This window comes from Sminthopsis crassicaudata, chromosome 3, assembly GCF_048593235.1.
Source record: "Sminthopsis crassicaudata isolate SCR6 chromosome 3, ASM4859323v1, whole genome shotgun sequence".
Lineage (NCBI taxonomy): Eukaryota > Metazoa > Chordata > Mammalia > Dasyuromorphia > Dasyuridae > Sminthopsis > Sminthopsis crassicaudata.
In genome coordinates, this window is record NC_133619.1 from 261437203 (window position 1) to 261451325 (window position 14123).

Consider the following 14123-nt stretch of genomic DNA (forward strand, 5'->3'; position numbering starts at 1 on the left):
ACTAAATCTCCCTATTTCTCCCAGATCAAAAATGCAGGGGCTACAACAAACCTATTTCCACTATTGATTAGCACAGGAGCTTTTACTTTTTGGTGCATCTCTCCTTAGGTCAACTGGTGACCTTTGAAGACTTACTACATTAAGGCTGAACTTAACATGGACATCTCAGGCTTAGCTCAATGCAGCGCAGAACTACCAATCTCAGCCTTCCAGTAAATGGGATTACAGATCATGTCCAAATGAGATTTTAAAAAAAAAGATTACTAATAAAAATACATAATACCCAAAATAATGGAACATGAAGAAGAGACCTTAAAAAACTATCTAGCTATCTATCTAAAAGAAATATAAATAGATTTATCTATAAAATTATATATATAGATATATAGATAAATCTATATTTAGTTTTTTAAAGGTCATTTTATATAGTCAAAAATGCTTAAAAAGAAAAAAGAGAAAAGACCTAGTTGCAGATGAATTTACAGGTAAATTCTAAACAATACTTAACATTAATAACACAATATTCTCAAGAATTAGAAAGGAAAAAAACCCTTCAAGTTCCTTTAATGAGACAAGGATAATATAAAGCAAAGGAAGAAAACTATAGACTAATATCATCAATGATTATTGATGCACATTTTAAAACAAAATCCTATAAAAACATTACGACAAAATATATCTAAAATATATATTTACCAAGATCAAATTTAATGTATACCAAGGATACAAGAATGGTCCAAAAATTAGGAAAACAATTATTATGATTGATCATTAAAAATAAAAACAACTCAAGATTATAGGGGAGGGAGTTTTTGATAAAAGACAATAACAAAACACTTTTCTTCCCTTCCTAGATCCTCACAACAACCCCATGAGATATCCCTTTTTTACAGATTAAGAAATGGAGGTTAACTAATACTTAGTAAGTTTCAGAGGCAGAATTCACACTCAGGTCTTGTTGCCTCTACTTGTGGTGTTCTTAGCCACTACGTCCCCTAGCTACTTATTTGTGCTTGGGACCGAGGAAAAGGGGAACAAAATCAAGAAACAGTAATAGATTAAATTACCATTTTAAATATGATTATACAGTTTAAATCTAAGAGCTTCCACTTTTGCTGAGAAAGTTTTTAAGGACAGCTGGGTTTTTCCTAGGAGGTGTTAAAATTAGCTAACGACTCTCATGAATTTTCTTTCTCTAAGATAAGGAACCGGACCAAATAAAAAGGAATTTATAACACCTGCCCCTCATGGTCTAGACTTCCAGACCATTCCTCTCTCTTTGTGTATTGATGTATCCACAACCAGGCTTTGGCTATGTAGTCATCTTTTGGCATGTAAATCTCCCCTCTCAATTGGTCCATTGTAAACTCTCCAAATGTAGTCTTAAAGTGACTCTCACAAGCCTAGCTTTGAAATGTAATTCTCTTTAGTTTATATCTATATGCCAAAATGTTTCTCCAAGGTCTATCAGGTGCTTGAGTTTTGGGTGAGAATCTGTCTATTCTTGCCACTAGGGTAAAATTTAAAATTATTTTGTCTCTAATGAAAACTATATAAGTTTGGGAACATTCTAATCAGCATTCCAAATTTTGTTCTGTTTTGTTTTAAATTCTGGGCCTGTGCTTAAAGCCAAGGTTTTGCCTCCTGATCTCTGGTTATTGATAGTGTCAAACCTAGTGAGGACTCTGTGATTATTTTCCCCATAACACTGGAATAAAACAAGAATTACCATGTCCACAATGTTATTTGACATGTTTGTTTTAAAAATTTAATGGTAGCAATTAGAAAAAAATTAAAGTCATATAATTATATCTATTTGCTGATGTCAAGAAGTTGAGTACATTATTTTCTCTTTCAACTTTTAAGAAAAATCTGTTGGGCTTAGTCTTTACTTTGAAAACTCCAGAAAAATAGTAGCTTCAGTAAAGTAGCAGAATTCAAAATAAACCTAGAAAAAATCCCCAGTATTTACATAAAGTAATAACAAATTTCAGGAGAAAAATATGGAAATCAAAATCCTATTCAAAGTAACTATAAAATACATTAAATGCCTAGAAATCAGTATATGGACATACATACTTAACAACTACATAAATAGTATATAAATAAATAAAATATAAAGAACTTTATTCTTTAAAGAAATGATGAAAGAGGATGAATGAAAAAGAATGAATAAATGAAAAAGAATATAAAAATCAAATACTAAATGCAAAGTACATACAAAAAACAAAAGTGAAAAAAATCAAGAAGTTTATATTCTAATTGAGAGATTCAATATATATATGAGAGTGAGGACCCAAGGGAGTTTTTATATGATGAATTCCAGGGATTGTTAATGGAATCATAGGGCAGGAAACTCATCCCCCTTTGCAACAGCAAAGATTAAATTAATCTGGTTACTGTTCCAAAAGTAATATATTGAAAACAGTGAGTAAGGACTGCAAGCAAATGAGAAGATGCCCAAGTTGGGTAGGTCTCAACTTCCCTGGGACAACTCCATGAAATGTGATGCATGAGCTGAGGTGATTGATCAGAATAGTTCAGCCAAAGCCGGATTGAATTCCCTCAGGATGGGAGCCATAGTCTCTGCAAGTTTGGATCTGGCTGGCCTTTTTTTAAAAAGAAAAATGGGGAAAGCAGGACTAGACTCCAATTTCTCTTATGGAAGACTTGAAAGCTAATTTAAATAATTGGTGGAATATCCACTACCCATAAGTGAGACATGCCAATATAATGGCAATTACCATGCTACTGAAATCAATTTATAGATTCAATAATATACTAATGAAAGTTCTAATAGAATATTTATAAATCTAGGCAAAATTATAATAAAATTTATTTGGAGCAACAAAAATTGTATAATCTTAAAAAATATACCCAAGTAGGAATGAAGTGGGAATATCATTTTACATCTCAAATTATATTATAAAGCAATAATAATTAAAATTATGTTATAGTAGTTAAAAACAAATAAGTACAACATAAGGGCAGAATATTAAAAATCAAACACATTCAATAATCTATAAATTTGTAAATAAAAAAATTAAATTACTAAAGGAAGAATTTCTTATTTGACAAGAATTAGTGGAGAAAATGAAAAGTATTTTGGCAGAAATTTGGATATGATCAATATTTTATATCATATAAGATAATAAACCCAGGGTAGGCAATCTGAATAAAGGTTTTACCACTCAATTCCCAAATTAGAAGAAAAGATTAGATTTCTTTTACAGATATGACCAAAGATCTAATTCTCAACTAAAAGATCAGAAAAAAATTTAAAAAGGATCATTTTGTTCACATTACAGTTGAAAAGTTTTTGCATAAAATTTTGCATAAAAATAAATCTATGATAAAAAGGGATATGCCAAATATCTCCAAAAAAGGTTATAATATCCAAGACTATATTGAGTTAAGGTAAATATTTCATCTAAAGAGCCTCATGGTCAAAAATAGGGACAAAGTTTTCAAAATGAGAAATGCAAATTATTAAGAACAATATAAAAACTTGATGAAAATCACTAATAATGAAAGAATTGTAAATCAAAACAACTCACACACTTATTTCACACATAGCAAATAGGCAAACATAAGAAAAGATGGAAATAACTGATGATGAAGATGAGAAATCAGATACATTAGTACACTTATGATAGAATTATTGAATGATCAAATACTTCTGGAAAGCAAATTTAAATTATGAAAAACAAATATAAATAAAATGGTCATAATCTTTTGCTTGGTGATTCCACAGGTACCCAAGATGAAAAAAATTCCTCTGTACTTCTTTCTGTACATAATGATATAATGCTTCCATAAAGTGCTTCTATGAGAATATATGCATATGGATTATGTATAATACTAAGTATTATGTTGTTTACATATCACATATTATGGTATATGGCACATTATATAATATAATCTTTGTTATGTGATAATTAATATGCACCATATTATCTAATATATATTGTATAAAGTATATTATATAGTATGATTCAGCATATTTATATATTAAAGGTAGAATAAAAATAAATCTAATATTTAGTAGTATATATTATGTAATATATAGTAATATTTTATATATAATACATGTTTGTGTATTATATAAAATACTACATGGCATATAGTATTGATAACATAGTATTATATATTACATTTTATATATTACACTAGACATATAATATTCCCTACTATATTTGCCACATAGTATATAAACAAATTATATGGAATACATGTGTAAATATATTCATTTACAGAACTTTTATGGTAACAAAAAAAGTAGATGTTGATTGATTGGACAATGGCTAAAAAAGTGGCAAGTGTGATGGATTTTAGTGCACAATACGAAATTATGAACAATATAGAAAAAAAAGGATAAATATATATAAAAAGTGAGATAAGAGGAACCAAGAAAATAATGTGCACTATGATTGCAGTAACATCAAATGAAAAAAATGGCAAAAAAAACCCCTAATTATGTACCTCTTCCCCTTCTTTGCATTTTGTGGATTATTGGTTTCATGTCATGTTTTATATGTTGATTGTTTTTTGCTAAACAACTTTGTTTCTCTTTAAAAAAAAAATTAAACAAATTATATGACAACTATTCTGTTAACCACTAGGAGAAATTAATTGGTGAAGACAGACACAAAAGGAGGCTACCTAAATAGAGGCCCTGGAGTATTCTGTCCTGTAGTGTCAGGGGATCCAATCAGAGGGGCAGAAGGCACTGATGAGATAAGTATCAAGGCCGAATCATCTTGCAGGATTTTGGCTACAAGGAATGAATGGGTCTTTGTGTATGGAACAGTACCAGGATTATATTCAGAAACAGATGATTTTAAAATAAAATATCAATATAAAAATAAGACAAAAAGGAAATGCATCATATATATTAATAGTTTTATTATTGTTATTATTATTACTAGAGATAATCTTCCACTAAAGTCCTCCTTTGATGCTCAATTCCATACAGAGGTGAGCCTGGTTTCTCAAAACTGTGCAACAGATAAAAAGTTATGTCAAGGAAGATCAGCCAAGATGGAAAAGTTTTGATTTTCAACCCAGAGAAGTTGTTTAAGTTTCCCATTTGAGAATCCATGTCACTAAATGTAGATAGGATAAACACCAAACAGTGACAAATTCTTTCAGTCTCCATAAACCTATAGAACTCTTAAGTAAGATATGGAAGGGTTGTGATCTTTGATGTAAAGGATCAGATCTCTGAAGTAGTTATTTCATAAACATTTTTGTTTAATAAACTGTATTTTTAAAAAAATCTAGATGACTCAAATGCTCATTACTCAGAATTATAAAATCACATAATTTTAGAGTTGGAAGAGATCTCAGCAACCATCTATGTGTCTTATGCATACCCCAAAATGAAAAAGCCCCCAAAATTGGCCATCCAGCTTCTCCCTACAGACTCAAGTACTTGAGTGGGAGACCACTTTCAGCAGCTTGTTTGCAGATCACTTCTCTTTTAAATAGGAAGTTGTATTTTTTTCTGACACCAATTATTATTATTATTTACCAATTTTCCAATATATTTCCCGACACTTAACTTCAAATTACTTTCCTGAAACCAAATCTAAATCTGCCTCTTGGCATTTTTCCACTTATTGTACCTGACTCTTCCCTCTGGGGCAAAAATCAGTGGGTCAATTTTCTTTTCAGTATTTTCCCTTCACATATTTGAAAACAGCCATCAAACTTCTTTCTCCCCTCTGGCTTCTCTTCCCTAAACTAAACATCCCTCAATTCTTTTAAATGGGCTTTATGTAAAAATGGCCTAAAGGTCCTTCTCTATCCTGGTTGCTTTCTTCAGGCGCTTTTAACTTAGCAATATCATTCTTTAAATTGTAGCATCTAGAAATGAATGTAAAATGATTCTTCAGCTATGTTCTGACATAATACAGAGAGACTAACACTTTCTTATTCCTTATTCCTGGAAGATATGCATCTCAGTACAGCTCAAGATCACATTAGCTGTTTGTTTTCGGACTCATGTTGAAATTATAGTCCATAAACCCCCCAGATAAAGGGTTATTAATCTGTCATCCATGGAACCCTTAGGTTAATTGGATAGATTTCAGGTAGTCTGTGAACTTGGATAAGAAAAAAAAGGACATTTTTATTCTTGTTAACTTCTAACTGAAATTTGGTTATTCTTTAAATTAGTCTAAAAATATTATTCTAAGAAAGGCCTGTAGGCTTCATTAGATGGCCTAAGGAGTCTATGATATAAAAAAAAATGTAAGAACCTCTATCTTAGATCTTTTTCAAATAATCTTGTCTAACCATGCCTTAGTTATTTTGTACTTTATTTTTTGAACTCAAATATAAGATTTTACATTCATATAATTTTTGGTAAAGTCAGTTTACTGGGCCTGCCACCTTCCAAGATTTTTTTTGATTCATCATTCTATCATCTAGTATGTTAGGCATCCTTTCCAGTTTTCTGCTATCTGCAAAGTAGATGAATATGCCATCTATCCCTTTATTTGAGTCATTGATAAAAATGTTAAACAGCATGGGACACTCCATTTGACTTCCTGCCAAGTTAAAGATCAAATTTAATGTAGTTAACAACTACCATTTCAGTTCAGTCATTCAGTAATTCCAAATTTAACTAATTTTAATATAATTTACTCCACATCCCTTCATCCTATCTGCAAGAACAGAACAGCATACATTATTAAAAACCTTGCTAAAATTAAGGTAAATTTAATAATTACAATTTCTTTCTCTTATCATTTCTAAATAACCTTATCAAAAAAAGGAATCAAGGCTACTTATTTTTGATGATTCAATGTAATCACCATTTCTATTTCTATATGTTTGTTAACTATCTCTTTAACATTCCATGCAAGAATTTCCCCAGAAATCTAAATTAGGTTCACTGTCCTGCACTTTACAAACTCGTTTTTTTTTTTTAAAGAAAATTCTCTAATTTTATGACTCTTCTCACTTACTCTCTTAATCTTTTCAAATATTTTGGACAGTAGCTCAATATCCATACCTTTTAGTTCTTTCAACACAGAAGGATGTAAATCTGGGCCAGATGACTTTAATTCAGAAAGGAAAAAAAAAAGTGATTTTTTTTTTTACTACATTCTTATTTATTTTAACTACTCACCTTACCAAATATTTTTGTTCTCTCATTTCTACTGAAAAGTACATTACACTTATTAGAGAAAACAAAAATTAAACTTTTTTTATTAAAGAGATAGTTGTGGAACATTTAGAAGGGAAGCTATAATTATGAAGAACCTTCATTAAGAACAAGTCATGGCAAAATTTGTTTTCTTTGTTACTTTCCTTTCCTTTGTTAGTAAACTGAGGGGAATACTATAAGTATATTTAAACTAAATTAAAAGATGGAGAGATGTGGACTAGATGATAATTCAATTAGATGGATTCAGAACTGATAGGATTCCTGAACTTAAAATTGTTAATAGTTCATTGTGAAAAGGGCTCAAATGGGGCAGCGAGGTGGCACAGTGGATAGAGCACCAGCCTAGAATTCAGGAGGACCCTAGTTCAAATCTGCTCTCAGACACTTAACACTTCCTAGCTGTGTGACCCTGGGCAAGTCACTTAACCCCAGCCTCAGGAAAAAAGAAAAAAGAAAAAAAAAAAAAAAAAGAAAAGGGCTCAGAGTCTCTAAGGGTGTCTGTTACCATACATGATCTGTGTAATCCAATATTTTTATCAAAGACTTGGATAAAGGTATAGATGGCATGCTTATCAGATATATAGGCTACACAAAGCTCATTTACAAAATCTGGATCCAAAATGATCTTCAGATCATTGGCTAAATCTAAGAAGAAAAGAATAAATGTCAACTCTTACATTTGAGCACAAAAACCCTGACAAATTTCATGTCCTAGATGGGAAACATGGTTAGATATCAGCTTTTCTGCAAAAGATCTGGGAATTGTAATAGATTATAAACTTAGATTAACATGATATGAACAAAACAAATAATTTTGGGTTGTCGTCACAGTTCCCAGAAACAAAACAAAACAAAACAAAACAAAAACAAAAACAAAAACAAAAACAAAAAAAGGGGGGGACTTCTCTTTCTTATGCCCTTATTATGTGACTACTCTTTCTTATGCCCTTATTATATCATCCCAGAGCTAAAATACTATATTCAATTTAGAGCATGACAATTAACAAGGAAACTGAAAAACTGAAGAGCTTCCATGGAAAGGCTACCAAGACAATGAAGGGACTTTCCATGTGTTATAATCAGGTAGCTGGAGATGCAATGGATATTTTGCTGGACCTAAAGTTGGAAATGTCTTGCCTTGGGTGTAATACCTAAACTTTAAAGGAAAAGGTTTGTTTAGACGTCTTGACTCCAGGAGGGAAAAACCAGAAGCAACAGATGCAAATTGAAATTTATACTTAATTTCATGGACAAACTTCTTATCCATTAGAACATACTAAAAATACAATGATTTTTCTCAAGCGATGATGAGTTGCCTCTTCTTTGAGTTCCCTAAGCAAAGGTTAATGACCCATTTGTCACATATAAAAGTGAGGATGACTTTCAGGTACATATTGAATTAGCTATCCATTAAAATTTGTAGATTTTGTGATTCTGAATTCAACCAAGAGGACTACTTTCTATTGTCAATTATTATCATTCCATCCACCCCAAGCAGCAATCCTTTTTGATCATTCTCTTTCCTTCAATATAGCTCTCTGAATTTTGTTATGAGTGTGTGAATTATGTTATATTCTGTTAGATTAAGCTTAAAATCCCAGTTTGGGCAGTTTTAAGCTTTAATAGCTCAAAATACTAAGTTTGCACTGACTTTTAGGATATGCTGTATATGTTGGACATATACAATTTTAATGCTATGGAATAACAGAAACTTTTCTCAACTTTTATGCACATTCTCTCCTTAAGCTCCTTTACAATAGAGATTGTTTCATTCTTTCCAACGATATACCTATCATTTAACACAATTTCTAGTACACGTGATTCTTTAATAAATGTTTGTTGATTGATAGCAGGAATATGGAATTGGTTCTTGAAAACAAGTTAGCTATAACAAGTAGAAGTTTCCTATTCTCAACTGTAAATATGTAACAAAAAAGGAACAAATTAATGAAAAGTCAAGGAAACTTTGGAAGTATGAACTTGAAAATAATTGAAACCTGCCATGAATGAGTCTCAAGCTACTGTTATATGTTTTGTAGTTCTGTCTCAAGAGTTTAAATACATGGAAAAACAATAATAGAAATGTTATAGAGCTCTTTCTCTAGTTAAATACAGGCCTTGCTAACATCCATTAGTCCTACAGAGTAGACAAGTTTTTGCTGCTATTATTTAGGGAAAACCTCTACTTTAAAAGATTTCCCTGTTCATTTCCCCTGCTATTTTAAAAATTGTCTTATTAGTTCATTATGATAATGATATGCTTTTAAGTCAAAGGTAAGAAAAGTTTTACTTTTCTCCTATTCAGGTATTATAGTTCAAAACATCTCAACTTCTAACATTTTCTTTTCTCCTAGTCTGCATCCCACTTTTCAAAGCAATAGTTTCATAATATCGACTATAAGCATATTGTTGGAATCATAAATTAAAAAGCTGAGGTTTTAAATGTTTCTAAATGTAAGGATTTATCAGTGTATCCCTTCCTCCTTTTTTCTCTCCCCTTCCTTCAGTCAAGTATACACAGAATTTAAACACAAATGATTAGGTATTTATGCCCCTTATCCCCTTGTCAAGTGTGAATCTCAATTTCTTAATCTTGATATTTCTCTTTTCCCCCTTTTCTCTGCCTCCTTTCTTCTTTGTCCCTCTTCTGTTCCTCCCATTAAATCAAAAGGGGAAGTGGTCATAGACAATCTGAAAAATTGGCACCACTTTGGAGATTTAAAATAGCTAAACTAGGGAGTTAAGCAATTGGAGAAGTAATCAATTTAAATCAGTCCAAGCTGCAACCAGACTGGAGCTACTTGGCCAAGAAGACATACTTCATTCAGCAGTAAGTCAGGTCCAGACAATTCAAAGCACAATTGAGAGATATATACTCTCCAGACAAACACTGACATGGAGGACAGTCAGTGGAGGCCAAAAGCAGCTTCAAGGACCATGATCCCTAAAAAGGAAGGGAGAAAGCTAGCCCTGGCAAATTGAGCGATGGGCTGCATGAAGAAACAACATTCAGGCCCTACAGTACCACAAAGTACCACAGCTTTGACTACATGTGTTTCCTATATTTGTTTTCCATTACCATTGTATTCTAAGTTGTGTCCACTTTTATAGTGGATGTTGTTAATTTATTTGTGGAAAATTGGGCTTCAAGCTTCTGAAAATATTCTGTAGCTACTGTTCTGAGCCATCTTACTAAATGCATTTGCTATGAATTCATTACGTCTCCTACCAGACGATAAAGAGAGACAAATTGGCGGGGCTGTAGTGCTAAGAGTGCATACTTATAGGGTTCCTTTATAACCTGAGAGTAGCAGCTGCCCTCTGGGAAACCAATTCATGAGGGTAAGTGCAAGTTGAGGAACTAGCCTAAAGGGGATGCTAAAGACAAACCCAAAGATTGCTAACTGACAGCTTTTCCTTGTCCCTGTTTACAACAGAATTTATAAAATTATGGGTTACACCAGTCTCGTTTTCTAAAATAGTTCCCACTGTTATGACTGGTACTTGCCAACATATCCCCAATTAGAGAATAACACACAAGCATGTAAGATTAGGTAATTCTCCATTACAGTGGGTTAGGAATCCTTCAATTAAGATATGATTCAACCCCACATTGTTTCTGTAATTAATTGGTACTTTAACTTATAATGGGCCTCTGTTAAGTTAGTTTAACCATAGACATATCTATATGTGCACATCTGTGCTCACAGATGCAAATAACAGTTTATATATATACCTTTATATTTGCAGAAATCTATAGGTGTATGAAGATACATAGTTATTAACAGTATTTAAACCCATCTGTTAAAAAACTTCAAGCTCCCTCTTGCATTTCCAAATTTCAGCTGTTTGATATCTGCAGTGTTAGTTCCCAAATGTGCCAATTGAATCCAATCAGCCACAAGTATATTCGTGTCTAACAAATTTGCTTCCTATAATGTCTCTTTTTTTGTTACTTACTGGAAAATGAGTACATTTTTTCTCAATGACTGCTTCTTATATTAGGAAAATTTTATCTAAATCACAAATTAATATCTGAATACAATGAGCAAGCTCTCCAATGCTGCAGCTTTTCTGCAGAACATAACAACATCTACTACTGCACCTTCACTGCCATAGCAATGACTGTCATACAACAGCTTCGAATGGACCTACTTGTAATGATCCTAATATTTGGATGCTACAGATTCAATGTTATTAATGAAAAATATGAGCAACTCAGGCACTTGATAAACACCACCACAATCTCAGCTTTTCCCTTCCTAGTTCTGGCTCTCTAAGCTATTCAATTGTATTACCTCAGCTCTTGATTCTACAGATCTGAAGAAGAAAAAGGAATGGATACCAAAGCTTCACGTTAAAAAAAAAATGTCAAACTAGATTACATAAAGATAAAAAACATCTAAATTAGTGAGTATGTATGATATAGAAATAATTTTTCCTTAACAAACCTAGAACAAACAAATCAAACCCCCAGAAAGGTATTCTACCACCCCCTGTTGAAAGAAATGAACAGTACATTAATAGATACGGTGAAAAGAGCTTGGAATCCAATAGATTAAGATGTTCTTATTCATTTTATAATTTGATTTTTTTCTTGTGAAAAACATGTCTTTATTACATTAAAAATAGACCACAATTCCCAATTTACAAAATGTTTAAATGAATGTAATTGTGAGTCCTAAAGAAACATGCTTTAGGCTCCTGTGTTCTAAATTAAATGTCCAAACTTGTTTGGACAATTGAGATAATTGCTGTTCATTTTTGATAAAAGTCACCATGAACACAGTTCCATAACAACAAAAGGGGAATAAAAACATATTTAATCTTTGCATCAGAGACATGTAGCTGTCACAAGAATCTCTCAAAGGCCAATTGTTCGGTGTTGACTATTAAGAGACAAAAGCAAAAAAAAAAAAATCCAAAATCTAACCATAATCTATTTTATGACATTTTTCTAGATGCTTAACATTTTAAAAAATAGAAAATGAATGGCTGCAATGCATCCCTAGTTTTACTCCTTTGCTTTCCTTTACACAGCATCCAAAAACCTTCATTTAGTTTTCAACAGAAATGAACTTATTCAGAAAATGAGATCTTGAAAAAGAATCTTGAACTATTCCTCCTGAAATTTCCTCCAAAAAGCAAGTTTAATGATCATAATATCTGTGACTTCAGAAAAAACTAGTCTCTGTGGGATATTTTAAAACATTTTACATGAATATACACACACATATGATCACCACATTTTGGACAATACAGTAAAAAAGGAGCTTTCTTAGAAGAAGCAGTTTATCACATCCTGTTATTTCATCTTTCTCGGGTTCGGTCATTTTCCTCTTAGCCATATGAATAGGAGGGGGGATCCTAATTTTTAGTGTAAACAAAAAGAGAGGACAAAAAAGGTACCGCTTTAGCTCTTTCATTTAATTTCTTCTGTCGTTCCTTGATCTCTCTTTTGCTTTGTGGTTTTCTTGGGTTGAAGGGAGAAGGGACAGGTAAATGAAATAAACACGACTAAACCACAGCCCTACACATACATCGCGGTCCTACCTTGCCCGTTACTGACAAACAATCCCAGCAAGTAGAAAGCAAAGAAAAGGTTCATCTTCTGGAGATGACACTGGTGGGCAGCTCCAAAAACGACTGTGGCTAACGGGAAAAGAAAAAAAAAAATCCTCTGCTGCTGCTGCTGGTGCTGCTGCTGCTGGTGGTGGTGCCGCCGCCGCCGCTGCAGCAGCTTGTGCAGAAGCGGCTGCTCACGATCCTTGCAAGGGATTGCAAGCACCTCTTCTTGCCGCACTGTATGCAAGCTGGAGCTGAACTGGATAAGGAGGGAAGGGAAGGAGGAGAAGGTGGAGAGGGGAAAAGAGAACTTGTTTTGCAGATTGCACGAAGTATCCCTCCGCACGCAACATGATCAGGTGCACCGTGCTTGAAGAGGATTCGTCCGCGCCAGGATTCAGCCCAGTCGCGCGCCCCTTCCCCCACAGGAGTAACCCGAGGGCAGGACATTCTGCACCCGTGCGCAAGGGCACGGCACTCACCCGCCAGCGGGCCAGCCTGCCTTTCGGAAGGCCATTCAGAGCAAGGCACTGGTAGTGATCTCAACTAAGTGATGTGTGTGCAAGAACTCTTGTAGCGTGGACAATGGCTGAATAGGGCTTGTGGCTGTGCTGTGTTTAATAAGCATCTATTTTACTACCTTTTTTCTATCTTCAGTGTAACTTCTCCCTCTCTACACTCCCCACATCATCACTGCCTGGGATGTGAAATTCAGGGTTTGTCCCTTCTAAAGCCTCCATCCTGGGAGAGCAGGAAGGAAGACAGTTCTCCATTTCCATTTACTGTGGTGGTATCTGGGATTCAGGACTGCTTTGCGCTTTGAGAAAGTCTTCTTATTTCTTTTCCATCACTCTCTACCTCTGAGATACTCAGAAATGAAAAACACTTGTGGATGCTTGGAGATACGGGATGGACCTGGAGAAACTCAGAGGGAAACTACCTGGAAAGATCTCTTAAATCTCTTCCTTCAGATCCCACCACTGTCCCCCAAATTCCATTAGCACCCTTCCAGCTTCTGATCACAAAGGCAGATTTCCTCACGGTGTAATTATTTATTGGAAAATGTAGGTGGATTGATAATGGAATTCTACTTACCTTTCCACCACAAGGAGGAAGTAAAGATTATTATTATTTTTAAAATTTTGAAGTATGGTGTGGTTCCTCCAGAAAAAGGCTTCCTTTAGGTTTCTACTGAAAGGAAAATAAAATGCTTATCAGTTAACATGTCAAATCTGGCAGCAAGAATGGACATGGGGCAGAATCACTGGTCCCTGTGTCCCTACTCAGACACATTTTGTATCTGGAGGAGAAAGCTGACTTTTTTGTTTATTTTGCCCCTGTGTTTTAACAGCTGTTCTTGCAGATACCCACAATGACAAAA

At 33.4% G+C, this 14123-nt stretch overlaps 1 protein-coding gene across 4 annotated transcripts in view; it reads right to left on the bottom strand.

The window, feature by feature from the left end:
- NCAM2 (neural cell adhesion molecule 2) overlaps window positions 1-13094 on the bottom strand; it is a 271041-nt gene extending 257947 nt beyond the window's left edge. For 2 of the 4 annotated variants that reach the window (XM_074300614.1, XM_074300618.1), the window contains exon 1: window positions 12731-12887. In XM_074300614.1, the coding sequence (XP_074156715.1) occupies window positions 12731-12785 (55 nt within the window). In that variant the 5' untranslated portion in view covers window positions 12786-12887. Of the gene's footprint in view, window positions 1-12730 lie in introns of all 4 variants that reach the window. The other 2 variants (XM_074300617.1, XM_074300615.1) reach the window with 2 other exon arrangements.
- Between the last annotated feature and the right edge of the window lie 1029 nt (window positions 13095-14123).